General features: G+C 33.7%; 1 protein-coding gene across 1 annotated transcript in view; it reads right to left on the minus strand.

The window, feature by feature from the left end:
- MYO16 (myosin XVI) overlaps positions 1 to 20276 on the minus strand; it is a 719254-nt gene that overhangs the window by 620458 nt on the left and 78520 nt on the right. Inside the window, exon 3 of the mRNA XM_044669338.1 lies at positions 9929 to 10072. Within this exon, the coding sequence (XP_044525273.1) occupies positions 9929 to 10072 (144 nt within the window). The remainder of the gene's footprint in view (positions 1 to 9928; positions 10073 to 20276) is intronic.

The raw sequence follows: 20276 nt of genomic DNA on the forward strand, positions 1-20276 counted from the left end.
ATCTTTCTTTCTTTTCTTTCTTTCTTTCTTTCTTTCTTTCTTTCTTTCTTTCTTTCTTTCTTTCTTTCTTTCTTTTTCTTTCTTTTTTCTTCCTTTCCTTCCTTCTTCCCTCCCTCACTTTCCCTTACTTCACATGTAAAAAGTTATAAAATCTTGTTTATTTACCCAACTACCTCAAAATCTTTCATACCCCTAGTGCTTCCTACCTTACTTATTCATAAGACTCTTTATCTCTACCTATATTAGATGTAGCTTAGCATAGTAGAAAGTGCATTCAAATAAGGGTTAGAGTATTTTAGGTTAGAGTTTTACTTCTGATTGGTTAAATCAGTCATTGAGCCCTTGTTACCCCATCTGCAAAATGGAGGTAACATCATCCCTGCCTATTTCACAAAGTTATTATGAGGAGGGAATATATATTTTTAGAATTGTAAAACAGTATAATTTAAAATATGAAAATAATAAGATGATAGATACTAGGCCAACAAGTTGAAAGCAAATTGAAGTAATCTTTAATATTTTCAACCTTTATTTTTAAATTTTCCTTGCTGACAAATAAGAGTCTGATAATTTACAAAGATTTGGATTCATGAAGCAGTAGATGTCTCAGTGAATAGAGCACTAGGCCTTGTCACGAAGACTTGCATTCAAATCTAACCTCAGATACTAGCTATGTGACTTAAGCAAATCACTTAATCTCTGTTTGCCTTAATCTACCTGAGCAGAAAATGTCAAACCATCTCTTTGCCAAGAAAACCCAGTGGACAGTAAGGTCTACAGAGTCACAAAGTCTGAATGACTGAACAACAACAAATTATTTCAAACATTTTACCCTGAGTGAACAATATTTTGGTTGGATTGCCAAAAATTCCCAAATGAAAGATATTTGCATAAGTAAGTTTTTATCTTCTATAAGAACTGTATGATTTTACCAGTAGGTATAAAATTGGTGAGTGTTTAGCCCAAGAGTAGTACCATCTGCTAGAGTAATTCATTTGGCAAAAAGACTACCAGTGTTTATAGTATCTAACTCCTACTCTAGGAAAGTGTGATTTAAAGGCAACACCAAACCTCTAATAGTGTAAAGCTCACGAAGTCAGCATAGCAGAAAATGTACTTGTCCTTATGATAGACTCACATTAAATATATTGATTGGATAATTCCATGTAACTCTTACAGATGAAATCTACTGATGCTTTAAGGAAGGACATTCTCAGAACAGTATAGGAAAATACATTATATAAAGATCATGAGACTTTGCCTGTAGGGGTTAGCTAAATCAAATTATATGTGTATATAAGGCGTAATCCTCTCATCGACACCCCTTTCCTTTAGAATTTGTTGGCAAAAATGAAGAACTATATTCACAAAGTCAGAGTTTTAGCAGTGACTTGTCTTTCCAAGTTTTATACATCATTCAGTTATGGCCGTGAAAGAATCCTGAAGTTAGTTACAGACATTGCTAAAGATGGTGCTATTCAAGGACTAAAGAGTTAGCTTCTCAGTGGCTACAAAATGAAATTCTAATCCTAATCATTCATTCCAAAAAAAAGTGTTTACAAGAAACTAAACAATACTGTGACTATGAGAACATAAATGCAACCTCACTAGTAGAGGAAAAACACTTCAGAGCCAGTGTTCCAGTAAGCATGGGTTAATGTCATCTTTTTTATGTTCAAAGGACAGTACAGTCTTATTTCAATTGTTGAATAACATGCTTCTTAGATACTAATTTTTTAAAAAGTTATTCTGAGAGCTGTCAAGCTCTGAGTGTATATAGTGGAGGGTGATGCTTTTCTGACACTAATATGGGAAGTCTATAACATTGGTGTTATACTTTTCCTGTGAAAACAGTATCAGCATCACCTTTTATACATATTTTAGTGAAGCTTTAGCACTGTTCAAAAACAAGAATGACACTATCCAGGTAAAATATCCAATTAAATGAATAATTCAAATGAAATATTCTGTCCCAGTCAAGTCACATCTAAAGTACCATGTTATTTCTGGGTACCACATTTTTAGAAAGGATGAGTTAGAGAGCATCCCAAAGAATGGTCTTATAATCATGCTGCATGACAAACAACTAAAGGAATGAGAAATATTTAGCCTGGAGAAGAAAACAAGAGCACAGCTATCTTCATGTGGAATCAGGATTAATTTTTTTCTTCTTGGTTCCAGAGAAAAGAACTACAAAGAATGTTGGAGATTGTAGTATCTGATTTTGGCTCAATGCAAGGAAAGTTTTCCTGACATTAATAGGTATCCAAAATTTATAATGAACTACCTTAGCAGGTTGATCTTACTAGCTTTAGACTTGTAGTCAAAAGACCTAGATTTTCTTTGCTATTTGCAAACTTGTGCTCAAATGCAAGTCACTTAACCATTTTCAGACTCAGTTTCACCATCTTTAAAATAGGGATTATGATACTTATGACTGGCAGGTAGACGGTGACTTCAAGTCAGGAAATTCTGAGTTCAAATTTAGCCATAGGCACTCAGTAGTGTACGGGTTAAATTAAGGAGTTAGACAAAGTGAGGAAAGTAGTTTAACAGAAACTTTGTTTAATTTCGGAAAAAGGTACAGATAGAAAGATAGAAAAGAGGAAAGAGAGATTTTTAATCGTATACCCTATAAATATACTAAAATTCCTAATACTACCTAAAATTTCCTGAAACTATCCTTTTACTGTCTTCTAAGGACAGTTTCTTCTGCCTGGCACACCAGGCCTATCTCACCTACACTATCTATAAATGATTCACTAACTACTTAACTCCCTAAAATAATAGAAAGCCACCACTCACTCACTCCTTCAATTAGTTTTCTATAGCAGCCCAACTGTCAGTAGCCAACTGCCAGTAGCCCCTTGCCTCAGAGACAGAATTCCTGCTCTCTAGAGATCCCAGGGGCAAAAGACCCCTAACTGTCAGAAGCTGTTTCCTTTATTCTCCTCACTGACCAACTCTCCCCCCTAACTTCCTGTCAGAGAGCCCGCTACTTCCTCTCCTCAGCCCTGGTCTCCTTGGTAATGGAATCTTCAGCTCTAGCTCACTGACTCCTGTTAGTTCTGATATACTTAGAAATCCTGCTCTCTAGCCTCTTAAGGAGACGGAGGGAGAGATTAAGGAAATCCCTTTAACATATTCCCCTGAGATCCTTTGGGAGACTAGTCTCCCCAATGGATCTTTCAAACAAACTATCTCATAATTATATTCATATTCCTAGTCAAAATTGCCTATACTATTAATTCTTTCTAATGTAAAACTATACTAATATGATAAACAGGAGAAGGAAAGCGAGAAGTAAAGAAAACAAAACAAATCTTGGTTTACAAGTCTCAAATTACAAACCACTACAAATAATTACAGTTACAAATAACATAATTCTGACTATACTCTACAGAAATAAAAACCTAAGGATATTAATCTAGATTCAACAAATACCACATAAAAAGTTTAAAATTATTTCTAATATTATTGAATACTTGAGTCCAGCTTCTGCAATTTAACATTAAGTGTCCCCTTTTTCCACATAAGTAACACATTGGTCTTTGGTTTGTAGATTCTCACAAAGGAGCCATAGCTACCCCATAATCTGCAACTCTTTTTTCAAGTTTTTCCCTTTAAAACTTTTATCTCTTTTCTTAATGCCTCCACTAAATCATTATCATCTTCTTTCTTTTCATGCCCATTATACACATATACTGCCACTCTTCTTAATTCATCAAAGTTCATATTCAGCCACCTAGGATAGCTGGTTTTTGAAATATTCCTTGACCCCCATGCGACAATTTTTCACAAACTGCCTTCTCAATTGTCTAAAATCCCTTTCTCTGGTCAAATGTAGGTCTATATATCTTCCTCCCAGTTCTATGTCTCTTCATGAACTGGGAAAGATTTTCACCAATTTTTTATCTGAGTTTGTCAAACTTTGTCCAGTTTGTCAGAACATGGTCTCATAGCTTTGAGCACTGAATCCCTAGCCTGACACAATCTACTGTAATCAGCTTCATTGTTAAAATCCCATGTGGGGTCTTTTAGCAGCCAGTGAATTGCTCCTCTTCCCTAAGCCTCATTAGTAAGCAAGATAACCTTATCTTTCTCCTTTTACCTTAACAACTCCTCTAACAAATGTTCAAAATCAATCCAATTTGGATCAAATTGTTGACATATGCTTTCCAGTCTTTTGAAAACAGCTATGGGCTCATCCTCAAAAGAAAGAATGCTCAGCTTAAATCCTTCAATATCCTGAGGGGTAAATGGTTTTGATGTCTTATGGTAATTAACTCTTCTTTTGGATTAAAAGTTGGTACTTCTCTTAAGGGGAATAGGCCTGTATCTTGATTATTTCTTGTTGTTTCTTTCTCTTGGGTTTCTGCTTGAGCTGCCATGGCATAGGTGGAGGAAGTAGGAACAGTAGGAGAGACAGGATGATTAGAGTGAGAGGTAGTTTCAATAAGTTGAACAATAATTTCAGCCATTTGAGTGATATCAAGGTATGCAAATTGAGTCTCAAGGTATAGAAATTGAGTCTCAATTAAGCTATCTTTCTGTTGTTTCTTCTTAGAAAGAACTAGGTAAATTATTTGGTAAATTTGGTATATTTTAAGTAATCCTATCCGAACAAATACTCCCAAAAATGATAACAGCCTGAAAAAATCTGAAACTGGGAGTGTGCCAGCTCATCAATGCTCTCAGGAAAAGGGAGTTGTTCGAAATAGGCTGAAACCTCCTCCTTTACTACATGTGCCATAATTTCTAGCACTATATTGAATTACCTATAAAAATTTTCTGCGCTTCTACTTTTTGCCTATGAATTCTTGAAAAGAGAAAGGGATGAGACTTGGTGAACAGCTAGGAGTTTGATTAAACTGTTAATCTTCTGTTCCCCACTTTTTACTATACTATCCCTTTAATAGTAGCTATGTGACCCTGGGTAAGTCACTTAACTCTTCATTTATTCATCTAACTGAGGTCCTAAATGAAACCCGAAACATAGTCAAGAAGAGTCAGACATTACCAAAATGACTAAAGAACAAAAATTTTTATATCTTTCCTCATGGGGTTAGTGTGACCTGTTCATGAGATAATGGATGAAACCACTCTACAAAATTTAAAACATCATATAAATGAAAGTCATCATTATTATTTATCAATATTTGCTGTCATTTTCTTAGACAATGTTATATATCTTCAATATAATACTATTAGAACACCATCTGTCTCACAATATCACACTTATTAATTCCACAAATACTCCTTAAGTATTTACTCTGTACCATTAAATGTACATACATGCAGTAGATCTAATAAATGGTTATGGAATTAAGTTGAAATAAAGGCATAACCCCAAGATCTTTGATATCAGGTGTAGAATTAGGGAAACTGTAAGATGACAGGGGTCAGTGCTACTGAAGTGTCCCTATCCCAGGTCTTTGGAGAGACACACAAGCACACAGGTAGGCTTGACTGAATGGGAGGGGCTGGAGCTTGTGGAAGTGCTCCTTCAACCCCCCCTCCAACTAAGCAGTTGGAAGTCAGTTAACAGTTTGATAATAGTGGACAATCTGGCTTGATAACTTCTGGGCCAAGATGCTAAGTGGGGAAAGGCTAAACTCCTTATGATGATATATTTCTCTGAATTATTTCCCCACAGGATAGAATAAGTGAAGTTTGAATTCTTAGAAGCAATTCCCTGCCTCAGAGGTTAGGATCAATTTCAGAGCCACAAGTAGGAGGAACTTGGCTTATGGAGGTTGTGAATATATCCCCAAAATATCTGTATCCAGACACTATTCCTAGTTGATAAGGGTTTAATGATATCTGGGAATGGGAAAGGGGAAATGGCTTAGGACTGATAGGTAAGGAGAAAGCTACATTATACAGCTATGTCAAATAAGGAGCACCTCCCCTCAAAGGGGGAAATGTATCTGAATGGCTGATCTCCTCTCTATGCCTCTAAATATTCTTCTAAACCTAGATAGCTAAACTAAGGAAAACTGTGGTATTGCTTGAAGGTCTAATAAAAGTAAAACAGCTTTGGCTGTCAAAGATTGAATGATCCAGCTCAGAGCCACACAGATTGGCCCTCTGCTCAGATACCTGAGCAAAGAGTCAGGAACAGGATCAGGACCAGGACCCAGGACCCAAGACCCGACAAGCCATGTGTCCTGCCTTCTTATACCAGGACTCCAACTGCCTCTAATTGCTGCTTCTCATAGAGTTCGGGGGGGCACTATGGAATTCTGGGCTGCAGCTTAAACCCCTCTCAGCAATATGGATCCCACACAGGGAGTATATCTTATCTATCTTTATATGACCCGAGATGCTTAGTTGCGTGTCTTCTTGAAAATATATAAACATTTAATGGATTTTATCACAAGTGAATTTAGATTATACTTACTAATTGTTTTACCCTATTGAGAAAGGAGAATAGTAAGCTTCTCAAAATGTATAGCTCAGAATCCTCCCACACCCAACAGATTCATTGAAGTGTACATTTTTATTTCTGAAATCCATTTCATTCTTTGCCATCCCCATCATATTCTAAGAATTTTCCTTCATCTTTCATTCAGAGATTTAATTTTAATTCCTAAATGGGTTAATAGAAAAAAGGAGGAAAGATTAAATAGAGTGGATAAATAAAGAAAAAGATAACATGGCCAACAGAATCCTTGGGTTTTGTGAGAATTTATTTTCACATACTGTATTAATTCCTATGTCAGGGTTCTAGATTAGAGAGGCCCCACTCAATTCCTGTTTCAGGGTCCTAGATAAGGGCATCTATCCAGTGTACTTATTTTTACATATTCTTTGTTCTTAGTAATCCTAAGGAATATTTTCCTTTTAACAAAACCTGTATGATAGGTAAAAAGAGAGGATGATTCTCTTCCTGCCGACATGACTTCCATCACTTAGTGATTGGGGAAGGGTTGAGTTTGATGGTCAGCCCCCTAATTAGCTATTTACCGATTAAATATGTCTTGGGATATTCAAGGGATAAACTAAACAATAAGCTCCCAAGGCTGTATTTAGGAACCCAGGCCAAAGGGGTCAGAGTCTTTTGACAGTTGAGACAATCATTTGACCAGATTAGGATGCCTTGGCTGGTCAATTAATAAATTAATTAAAATCCTCTCTCTTGAGAATTTTAATCATTATAGCTTCTAAGTGGGAGAGTAGTAATTTGGGTTAGATTCAATCTGTATTTCCAATCCATATTCATCTCCTGACCTACCAATTTCTACCTTCCCTAATACTAATCTATTTGTTTCTTTGTTTGCCTTTGTTATCTCAAACTCAGCAATCTAAAACTGAATTCCCCATTCCCCTAAACTTACCCTTATATTAATTATCCTGTTTCTAGAAATGGTGTTAATATTGTTCTAATTACCAAGTCTCATGACCAACATACTTCTCAATCCTTTATGCTCTCTTACCTCCTTTTTACAGTTAGTTTTCAAATCTTATTAATCCTACTTTCACTATAGCCCCTCTATTTGTTCCCATTTCTCAGTTTATACTTATGTGGTCACCACATTATGATACATGCTCCTCTGTTAGGTATTCAATGACCAATACTCTATATCCAATTATCTTTCTAATGTGATTTCCCATTATATCCCTTCATATACTTTTTTGCCCAGTACAACTCACCTGCTTGCTATCCCTCATTCATGGTGTGCCAACCCATTAGGCTTCCTTGCCTTGGCACAAGTTGCTCCCCATGCCTAGAACACTTTCCTCACCTCCACTTTCTGGAATCCCTAAGTATCTTCAAGGCTTAATTCAGTTTGATTCCTACAGTTGCTACTGTGCTTCTCTGCCATTCCAATTATTTAATTTTATGTACATATGTATTTTATATAAGGTATATATGTCTGTATATATGTAATACATGATGTTTTCCTCCAGTAGAAATTAAATTCATTGAAGCTAAGAACGTGTGTGTGTGTGTGTGTGTGTGTGTGTGTGTGTGTGTGTGTGTGTGTGTGTTTGTATCCCCAGCTTCTAATATAGTGTATGACACACAATAGGCACATCGTAAATGTTTTTGAATGGATTAGAATTTAATTTATAAGGCACAAAGAAATAATGTACTTTTAACTGTTTGCATAGAATATTAGTAGCAAATCAGGAATATAACATTTAGCTTCGTGGTAGATATTATTAAAAGGTGATTTGCTCTGGAGGTCAAGAAGTATTGTCAGTTAATAAGGGACCAGTTTAAATATCTCAGGGTTTGGATTATTTGAGGATACAGCTATTGCAGAGGAAACACAAATAGATTATCATTGCTGTGAATTTTAAAAATCAATCTTACAATGCTGCTGAAAAATTCATAGAGAAATAACTTCCAGTAGGAGATGCTAATTCCAGTCCATTATTCTGAAATCACATATGTAATTACAAACAGATTTAACCAAATTAGATGTTACAGTGACATTTTTTATTCTATTCAACAAAAATCTCTTAGGTGATTTAGATATACAAATATTCTTAAAACTGCTTCAAAACAGTTAAAGGCCTTGCTGCAGAACTTATTAAAAATAAATTAAGATACTATGTAATTACTGGAAAGGATCTAAATGAATCTTAATTCATTCCCAAGACTCTCACACTAAGGGAAGATCTCATTCTTGGAAGCCATTTTTAAAACCTCCCAAAGATAATTATTTCACACCATCATTTCCTAGCCAATTCTAGTGATCACATATTCTTTCAAGAAAAATCAGTATTTTTTTTGTGCTGACTAGACTGTTCTCTGACTTTTGTTGTTCATTTCTATTGTCTGTAGGGCATCTTTCTCTCCTACTTTATGACAGCTTTTTAGAAATTTGAAGGCACTGGAATGATCCATTGGCTTTTCTTCATTCTAAAACATGTAATTATTTTCCCATTTATTATATTACTGATTTATTATATAGCCTCTCCTCCATTTGTACACAAAAGAATGTTTCAGGGCATATATGTTTCCTCTATTCAAAGCATATACCCACACATTCACTCACCCACTCACAACCACACACATATATCTACACACATATACACATATACCCTCACATACTATCTACGTACGTATGTATGTACACATTCATATTTATATAAACTTCTAAGGAATGTTAAAAGAAAGTCAAAAGAAATCTATAGAAAGTTGTGAGAATTTCCATTTTCCAGACTAGTTTTCATTTCTATGATGCTTTTGTCAAACCATCAAAAAGAAGATCCCCTTTATCCCTCCTCCTACATTTCTACTTCTTTCCCAAACTCTTTTATATGTATTCTAATGCTTTGCTAAAAATAAACCAAGCTGAAACACCCACAGCTAACTTTAGGAAGATAAAGATACTCAGATGAAAGTCCAAAGATTCAGAAACAAAAAGCCTAATAAAGAAAATGGAAAATAACTTTCAATTGCAACATGATTTTTGTTCTTTGCATGCCTGTCTATCATTGAAGGCTTTCATTTTCATGCAGCTGAAATTAGCTCAAACAATTTGAAATAATTTCTCTTTTTATTATGCTTTGGGATACTTTACTTGACATAATAAAGACCCATTGAGTTAACATACTTTTTTCTTCAGACTCCCAGTTAAGTTGAAAGAAAGAAAGTGATGGGGAGAAGAAAAAATGTATATTAACTGACTTTCCTATTTGGAAACAATTTATTAGTTTTAAGGACACTTCACTCTCCAGGAATAGTGTCTGACATCATATCTAAATAACTCAATTTCTGATATGTGCAATCAGAAACTTCATAATCTTATTATACTGGTTTCAGGCAAGGTACCAAGACAGTTAAACTACCAGATTGTGCATATTTATTGAAATGATTTAGCGTATGTTTTTTATGATTTCATCAGTTACGGACGTAAGCTTGTTAATACGATCTGTTTCAAATAGGCTCAGAAGAAATCATTTTACTTACTAGAAGCAGTAATAGAACAATGTCAGGGTGATCACATGCACAGGCAATGTGCATTGGTGTCCAAAAGTCTTCATCCTGATGATTTACATTCACTCCTTGTTCAATTAGTATTTCTGCAGTGAAGGCATTGTCATAGCGGGCACACTGGATTTGAGAGAAGAAATAAACAACTTATAACATGTGAAAAACTGATCATAAACATTTTTCCAAATATCCAGGACTCAAAGAAACTTCAATTTCAACTACTCAGAAGCTTTAAAAAGTACACCTTTTTCTCAGACTTTCCAAAAAGGAAGATATTACACATAACATCTAAAAGGGATGCCAATATTGTGAAAAGTGAAAGTGGAGAAAAGTCAACATGAAAACAACAACTATGGGGAATGAGGTAAAGATTATCCATTCTAAAGAAAAGAAGGATAAAATTTTATTATTCTCACATATTATATTTTGTCCAAACTTACTGATTTGCTCTTTTTCATAGATGACAATTCTACCTCAACTATCTCAACTCTGTGCCTTTGCTCAGGCTGTCCCTAAAACTTGGAACACACTCTCTTCTCAGTTCTGCTTTGTAGAATTTCAAATTTCCTTCAAAGGTCTACATAACTATTGTCCCTTATATGAGGCTTGTCCAATTACTAGTAACTCGGCAACATAATGAAAAATGTATTTATTTGGTAAATGCTACATATTTACTTATATGTGTACAAGTTGTTTCCTCCAAAAGTATATCAGTTCCTTGTAGGTTGGAATGTTTAGGGGTTGGTTTTATTATGTACCTGTTGTTACCATAATTCTTGGCACAAAGGAAACACACAATCTAAATTTTTGATTTATCAATCAATGAGAGAGAGATAGTAAACATAACAAATGAATATTCTTTACTATCTAAACTCCCCAAATCCTATTGTATCTTTAGGGAAAGTAAAGGGTCATTAGTGAGCGAATAAGCATTTAAAAATTCTTACCTTTTGTCTTAGAATCAATACTATCAGTTCTAAGGCATAAGAGCAGTAAGAGTTAGGCTACTGGAGTTGTGGTTTGTCTAGTGTGATGCATATCGGAAGTGTCTAAAGTCTTATTTGAGCCCAGGACCTCTCATTTCCAGGCTTGGTTCTCTATCCATTGAGCCATTTAGCTTCCCTTCAACAAGCATTTGTTAAATGTGCCAAACACTGTGTTAAATGCTTAAAGTAGAGAATAGTATATACAATGATGAAGTGCAAAACGAAGTGTTATGTGAGTTCCTTACCAACCAATAATGAAATAAGGGAAAATTTCATAGCTGAGGTAATACTTGGATTCTGGATTGAAGAATGGGTAGAAATTCAAAAGGATAAGCCTATTCTATAGATAGCAAAGAGTAAAAGCAAAGGCAAAGGTGTGGGAAACAAAGTAAGTATGCCAAAGAAAGAGAATCAATTCAGTAAATAAACCACTGGCAGTTAATTAGCACAGATGATAGAACATTTGCCCCAAATCAGGAAGATGAGTTCAAATCCAACTTCAAACATTTACTAGTTATGTAATCCTAGGAAAGGTCATCTGGGTGGCATAGTAGATAGAATCAGGAAGGCTCATTTTCCTTAATTCAAATCTAGACTCTGGGCAAATCTCTTAACCTGCTTGTCCCACTTTCTTCATCTGTAAAATTAACTGATGAAGAAATTGGCAAGTCCTTCTAGTATCTTTGCCAAGAAAACTCCAAATGGAATCATGAAGAGTCAGACACAACTAAAGCAACTCAGCAACATTCTTAGGCAAATCATTTAACCAACCTCTCTGGTCCCTCAACTATAAAATGCACATAAACTTAGAACCTACCTCCATGGGTTGTTGTGGGGATGACATGAGATATTATTGGTTAACTACAATGTCTGGCCCATAGTGGGTACTTAATAAATACATGTTTTCTTCCCTTTCTTTACCTACTATATTCTAAAGAAAGAAAAAAAGACCCTGAATTCAAGAAAATCATATTATTATGATTTTACGATATATTAGGGGACCTAAGGATGGAGATGACAAAAATAAGTATATCGAAAGCATATATAATTAATATGATTTCTAGAGGAAGACCGTGTCTTCAATTGTAGAGATCAGAAAATATCTCGTGTTCAAGTTAGGAAATAGCACATGAATTGAGTTTTGAAAAATTTATGGGATTCTATGAGGCAGTAATGAAGACATCATCCATTCTAGGAAGGGAGGACCATTTGCACAAAGGACCAGAAGAAGACAACCTGTGTCCAAACAAATGATGCTTCCTTTACCTTCTGGTTGCACAATAAAGCCAGTTCTATAGTTTTTCTTTGGTTGCCCAAAGAAAAACTGAGCCATCCTTCCATTTAGCCAAAATTCTTTTGTCTTCTTGTTTCATTTATAACAATAGGTCAAGATTAAATCAAATCATTTCTTCTTATAGAATGTCCAATGTTTACTCACAAGACAAGAGCCTCAGATTTAGAGTAATACCAATTACAGTAATGTTTTGCTGGATCTGAGGACCATTGTTTTGTCTTTTGGGGCTCCTTTCCTACCACTGTCATTGCAGAAATAGAAGACAAAATAAAAACCTGAGGACCATTATGAATTTTTCTTTGTCTCATAGGCCAAAAAAATTCAATACTGAGTGACCATCTTTTCAGGATTAAGACTCTACATACTTTGCTCACCAAGCAAGCAGAGCCTGTCATCAAGATTCAAGGCCAATCCTAAATGATAAAGACTCCCAAATCATGTACTCTTCACACAAAAGAGTATAATGAGAAAAATTTCATAAAAAAGCAAGAAGTACTGGGGGACAACAACAACAACAAGTTTAATGAAATCTTGCAAAAGATGCAATTAAACAAAATTATGCCAAAGATAAACAAGGATGAAACTGAAAAGAGAATGACTATAGTCAAAGAAAGAAAGAAAAAAGCTCTGCCAAACTTTAATTTCATTCAATTAACATCAATTACAATGGAGCAACCTCATTGGAACAACTCTTGACAGGCTGTGTTATAGAAGGAAATGGATACTAAAGGAAATATCCTTACTGCCCCACAGCTCTCATCAACACCAACTTGTCTTAGTGCTGTTACTTCAAGCCAAAATATTAGAAGCTGAAAGCTAGTGAACTGGGAAGTAGCCATATATTACCATTATTAGGTCAAGTCAGTACTAATGAGAATCAATAGTTGATTAATTTTAGTTCTAAACTCCCTGGCTCTTTTCATCTCTCCTTCATAAAGTTATCAGTTAGAGCATGCATTAGTATTCTTCATAAAAAGACCGGTGTTGTCATGCATTTCTATTTGGGGAAACTGAAAACAAAAAGAAATGGACTTAAAAATAGAATGACTTGCAGTTTGTTATAAGGAAAAATTTCCAGATATGACAAAAAAGGAAGTGCAGGAGGAGACACAAATAGAGTGTTTTTTTTGTTACTCCTTTCATTAAATTTAATAAGCATTTACTTTTTAAAAACCTACAGAACAGAATTTCACAATTTTGTGCAATTCATGTTGTTCTACTTTTGGACATAGAAATGTTGGAGTTTATTAATTAAGTTCACAATACAAAAAAAATTTTGGGATTATGAGTCCCTGACCTTTAAATAACAGCAAATTTATTTCCATCATTTCAAATATTTTGCTTTTTGACATAAAATTAAAATACAGGTCAGTCTTTCAGAACAAACTAAATGATAAAAGGAAATCTTCTTTTCCCCTAGCCGTAAAGCAGAAAAGAAAAATCTTCTTTTAGATATTGAAGCATGAAAATTATTAAAAGATAAAAAGGTTTAGAACTGAATTGATTCAACAGGCACAAAAGAACCATTATAAAACATTCCACTGCATCAATGTATGATATTCCTCAGTGTACAGGATATTAATATTAAGTCAGTGTAAATATCACAAGATGATTTTATAGTAATCTTAAATTAGTCATCCTTTGTGATCACTAATTCAATTGTGACAAGAAATTAACAATTTCTTCTTAACATCTTATAGTTTTGCTTTCCTTTATACATTATCTTTTCTCCCACTCCTCCACCATCATAACAAACAGCTCCTAAGACTGTTAAATTCTATCTACTACTGTTTATTTACCCTTATTATAATGTAAGCATATATCCATTTCATTTCAGATTTGATAATTTCCATTAAAAATGAAGAATAAAAAGTCTATATGCTAAATATTCCCTTTGGGCATATATTGAATTTCACTTTATCTGTACCCTATATCTTCCCAATCCCCAGGTTTACCTACAGTTTTCCATGTTCCAAGGTATCAAAAAATATATATTCCTATAAAACATTTATTCTCTCTCACTATTACCTTCATAGTTTTGAATAGAAATGTTAATTAAAGTTATAGAAAGGAGAGTTAATGATATTATATCCACAGTTGACTTTGTCTTTGTTCCTTTAAGACTGTGCTTATGGATCACTTAATGCAACAGTTGGCAACCTTTTTGGCCATGAGAGCCATAAACGCCTGGGGAAGGAGGAAGATGGAGGTGGAAGGTGCTGGAATATGGGGCAGGGGCTGAAGGGCCCCCTGGGGCACATCCCGGGGCTCTGCCCTGACTGGCTGGTCAGGAGGTGAAGCCAGATATGGCTTGAGAGAGCCATACGTTCCCGACCCCTGACTTAAAGGGGAAAAAAACCCTATAGCTATTTTTTTATAGAACAGTGATTTCATTCATGCAGGAGATTACTTATATATGAACTTACCTCATCAATGCAGATAAGCAAGGGAGATGTAACTTGTAAGTTTATAGAATTGCCTGGCACCTTAAATGACTTATCCATAGTCATAGTTATTATATAAGGGATTGAACCAAGGTCTTCTAATCCTATTCTTTTGGCCCTTTTGCTTCTTATACCTAATTTATCCCCTGATAATCTTATTTTACCATATCTATCTATCTATCTATCTATCTATCTATCTATCTATCTATCTATCTATCTATCTATCTATCTATCATTCTATTTATCTGTATATACAGATAGCTACATAATTTCATCTAACCAAATTTTGACCAGAAATTGCATCTAACTTAAATTTGACCCGGAATCTCTTACACAACATCATCAGAAATATATGATGCAATTTTCTCTTAAAGACCTTCAGTGATGATGAATCCAGTATTTGCTGAGGCAGCCCATTGCAATTTTGGTGACTAATTATTAGGAAGGATTTTATTTCTAATATCAAGCCAAAATATTCATAGCTTCTACTTCTACTACTTGGTTCTAGATTTATCATGAGGATTCAAGTCAAATACATCTAACTACTCTTTCACAGCAATTCAACCTATTCTTTGAACTTCCCCTGTGCCATAGGATAATTTTTTACAAAGCCTTTATTTTTTTCTTTAGCAAAACACATTTATTGAGAGGAATCATTGCATGAAAATGTCATTATGATCATTTAATTTTTATATAAGCATTTAAAGGATGTCATCACCAGCCTGGCATGATTGCATAATCCTACAATTCCTGACTCTGAAGAGGCTGAGGTTGGCAAATCTGTCATACTTTGGAGTCCTGGAGTAATGTGAGCTATATTGATTAGGTTTGGCAACAATATGAAGAGTTCCTGAAACTGGACATCAGACAGTCAAAGAGAAGTCAGCAAGACTAGGTCAGAAATGGAGAAGATAAAAACTCCAGTGTTGATCTTCAGTGGGATTGAACCATGGAGGCCAATGCACTTCTAGCTTAGGGAAGATAGGGAGTCTCAGATACCAGACTCAAAAATAGATGTCTCAAATTCAATAGCATCCACAAAAACAGGGAATCTCAAATACCAGTCTCAAAAATGAACAAAAATACCATTTTCTATTACTAAAATCATATACAGTATTGTAAGATTTAATTGTGAACTGTTTGTCAAAGGATAGTCTAAGCCCAGGGAAATAACTAACTGTACCTTACCTATTATTTCCTTTGCCTCATTAGTTTGATGCTCTAAATGTGGTCTCTCCCAATCATTTCCATTCCATGACACAACTGTATTTCACATAGCATGAAGGATACAATAAAAAGGAAGGATATGGTTATCTCTAAGTGCCAGAACAGCCCAATAACCCAAATAAGCAGCTTTGGGTAATGAGATTTTTTTTTCGCTATGGGAAACCTGAATGCTAAAGTTGCCACATTTAAATTTATATTTACTGACCCATCACATTTGGAATAAGTAGCAAAATGAGATGAAGAGGAGTTCATTCACATTATATGCAACATAGTCCACTTTTCTATTAATAGCAAATGGTTTCTTTTCAAAGTTAAGTCTTATGAGCTTCAAAGTAAAGTTATTTTGCATCTGCTTTTGTTCAAGAATTATTTATGTAGAGTTTGATGTGTTTTTTAAAATTTTCTCAAAATAATTCCATTTTTATTCATGGATTCTGCAATGAAATGAGTTATAAGATTTTAGTATTTAGCTGTAGGATGCACTCTGAGAATTAAATATAGCAACTTTTTAAATTTGGCAATGCAGCAGGGAAAAAATTTTATGGGTTCACAAAAAATCAAGAATACTTAACACATTGTATACATATTAAAATCTCACAAATTCATTATGAAAAACTATTACTGATAACTAAGTAATGCTCTAACCAAGGTCTGTAGAGAGGGCGTTGCTGTTCATAATGCTTGGATGAGAATGGGAGTCATTAATTATGAGCTTGCAAGTAGGATAGACTATAGTCTGGTATTAGTATCTCCCTTGCTCCTGAATCCAAAAATCTTTCAGGATTTACTATTTGCTTTGCTGTTTCATGCTTATGACTTTCAGGTCTAATTCACTATTTCCCACATGGGAAACATCTATTTTATGTCCAACTCTTTACTGTCAAAAATAGCATTTTTCTAGAAATATTTTGATATATATTTTTTTTGCTAGTGACATCCTTAGAGTTCTATTCTTAGGAGTACAATATGTATGTCAAAGGATTGATGCAGAGGACTACATATATATTTTAACCTTGGGAAACCAATTAATCAGTGAGGAATTATTTATTAAGTGATATATTCTTTGTTCTAGGCACCGTGGTAAATGTTGGATATACAAAGAGAAAAAAACAAAACAAAATCTTCTCTCTCAAGGGTCTAACAGCCACAAGATAGAGACAGCATCCAAAAAATGTACACACAAAATATAAATAGGGTAAAAAATTGGAAATCATAATCTAAATACTTTCAAAATGGTTTTATTGATTTACCAACTAAATATTAATAAGTTTGTCCTTCCATAAGCTCTCAAACTTTCACTATTTCCATCTTTTGTTATCTTTGTAAATTTTCTGGATGCTGAAGTTTGAATTAATGTTTTCAGATATTTGAGAAATATTTGTTTTTATCTTTTGATCTCTTTTATTTTTGGGAAATAGCTTTCTGTTTGTTGTCTATATATTTTGGATTCTAAACTCTTATCTCATTCAAAACGTTTTATATAAATATTTCTTCCCTCCACAATTGACTATGACTGAATGTTAAAACACTTTGTCCTTCATGGCTAGACGTCCCTGAATCTCTTCAATTCAGATTCTGCTTTCTCTTATCAGTCTAGGCCAGTGATGGGCAAACTTTTTAAAGAGGGGGCCAAAGGAAAGGAAATGCTCATCTGTCAGTCTGTTTCTAAGGCAAATCTTTCAACGTTTCATTGTATTGTATCCTACTCATTGTATTAGTCAGATTAGGAATAATGTCAGGAGCCTGGATAGAACATTTTAGGGGGCCGAATCTGGCCAATGGGCTGTAGTTTGCCCATTGCTGATCTAGTTATTAGTACTCTTTACTTTAAAAGGTTTTCTTATATTTGATCACCTGGTATCTTCTCCTCCCCAAGAAAAGCTTCTTGAGGGCAAAGACTGTTTGTTTGCCTTTGTATCTTCAAAGCCTAACACCATGATTTGCATGCAATAAAATAAAATTTGCTAAATTGAATTGATTATTTCTTTTCTGAATTTTAACTTTTTAAATCATTCACAAATACAATAAATAAAACTTTTGTCCAATATATTTAACAAGGCAATTGATTTATCTAAAAAAACTCCTCACACCAGAGAATAATAATCTATTAAATGCTTTAAAATATAAATATTTTTATATTTATTAAATATATTTATACATAAAACATAATTACCATATATTTATAAATATAAAATAAAAATACCAAAAAATACATTTAAAGCTTTAAAAGAGAATCATCTTTCCTGTGTATTTTTATATAAAGTATTACTTGACAGCCACATTTCCCTCAGTTCACTAACTAGTATTCCTTTAAAATTCTGTGAGACTAACTTAATCTGTTGGAGTTATATGGGAAAACAAAACAAAAAATGGATGTATTTTGAATTCATTCATTTATTCTTTCGTCAAGCTTTTATTGAGCATCTATCAGATAAAAGGCATTGTGCTTAGAAGCGAGAGTAAAAAGACAAAGAAGAAATTGTCTCTGACATGAAGAGGCTTATGTTCAGCTTCTTCTATTGAAATACAGGGTAATTGTGCTTTTCATACTTCTTTCTGCCATATCACAAGGATGGACTTTCATTCTTTCTTTGGGAGATATTTGACATTAATTCATTTTTAAAATTAATTTTAATGCATTTTCCAAAATGCATCATAGCATAATATATAAATATAACGCTACTTTTAATAGGCATTTAAACTTTAAGTAAGTTCCATAACATGCTACAAGATATGTCTTAAAACATTTCTCATAAACTTCTTACTAATGGTGCCCATTTGTCTCTAATATATCTATATCAATACCTATATCTATTTAAATTGGTATCTCCTTATATATTCACCTATATATTTATATATATATATATATATATTTGTAGAAAAATGTGGTTCAAGAGGTAGGTACAGATATAAATAGAGAAATATAAAGATAGATATCTATAGATATGGAATGGAATAGCATAATAAAATTAGATATAGTTCTTGGTTCTTTTCATTGCCTGAGTGTGGTAAATAATAAGATGGGTTCATTAATTTTGGTTAAAGCAATTCCTCTTCATTATTTTTTTTCTTGTCCTTATATCTTTTTTTAGTCTTTTTTATTTTTATTTTTATTTATTTTTATTTTTTAAACATTTATTAATATTTATATTTTAGAAAAGTTAACATGGTTACATGATTATGCTCTTACTTTCCCCTTCCCCCCCAAACTCCCCTGTCCCCTGATATTCATTATTAAGATTGCTAGGATATGAACAAAAGTCTGTTTTGAGGTCATGCTTAAAAATGACATTAATTGGATAAAGTATCTCATCCTTCACATTACAAAAATAAGATATTTTGGAATTTGATGGAACATGTCCATATTCCATCCTTAGGATATATTTGGTCTTATAGAAATCAGAGACTTCTGAACTAGTTTTTAATATAATAGAAACTAAAAATCTCTAGAGTTGGAATGGATTCCTTAAAGGCTATCAATTATAATTATTTACCTAATCCAGTAAATCCCTTCTGAAACATCTCTGACGGATGGACATATAGTTTCTTTCAGACTAATTCTAAATATCATTGCTTACTACCTACATCTTCATCTTCACAAAAGTGCACTGAATTTTTTGCCACTATATCATATTGTAAGATCCTATTTAATACATCATGGCCCCAGGATAATGTAAGCCATTTCCACTCCGTAAGTATCTCCTGCCTATTGAATATTTATGTTTCAGATTACGTTTCCACTCATGTATTAGCTTGAATTTTCTAAAATGAATTGCATATTGTTTCATTCCATATTTCAAAAATCAATACCTAATTTCCTATCAAAGTGGAAACTCACTATAACATATCTTATGGCTACTAAGAATCAGTTACATTCCTGGTTAGAGCATGTATCTGAAATGTAACACTTCATGGAATCAAAACCATATCAACAAGCAAACCAACAAAAGCCACATGATTATCTCAATAGATGCTGAAAAAGCCTTTGACAAAATACAACACCCATTCCTACTGAAAATACTAGAAAGTATAGGAATAGAAGGTCCTTTCCTAAAAATAATAAACATATATCTTAAGCCATCAACAAGCATCATATGCAATGGAGATAAATTAGAAGCCTTTCTAATAAGATCAGGTGTGAAACAAGGATGCCCCACTATCACTTCTATTATTTAACATTGTACTAGAAACATTAGCAGTAGCAATTAGAGAAGAAAAAGAAAGAGAAAAAGAAATTGACATCAGCAAAACAGTGTATAATAAACCCCAAAAGCCCAACTTTGGGGACAAAAATCCAGTATTTGATAAAAACTGCTGGAAAAATTGGAAAACAATATGGGAAAGATTAGGTTTAGATCAACATCTCACACCCT

Source organism: Gracilinanus agilis, chromosome 3 (assembly GCF_016433145.1).
Source record: "Gracilinanus agilis isolate LMUSP501 chromosome 3, AgileGrace, whole genome shotgun sequence".
Lineage (NCBI taxonomy): Eukaryota > Metazoa > Chordata > Mammalia > Didelphimorphia > Didelphidae > Gracilinanus > Gracilinanus agilis.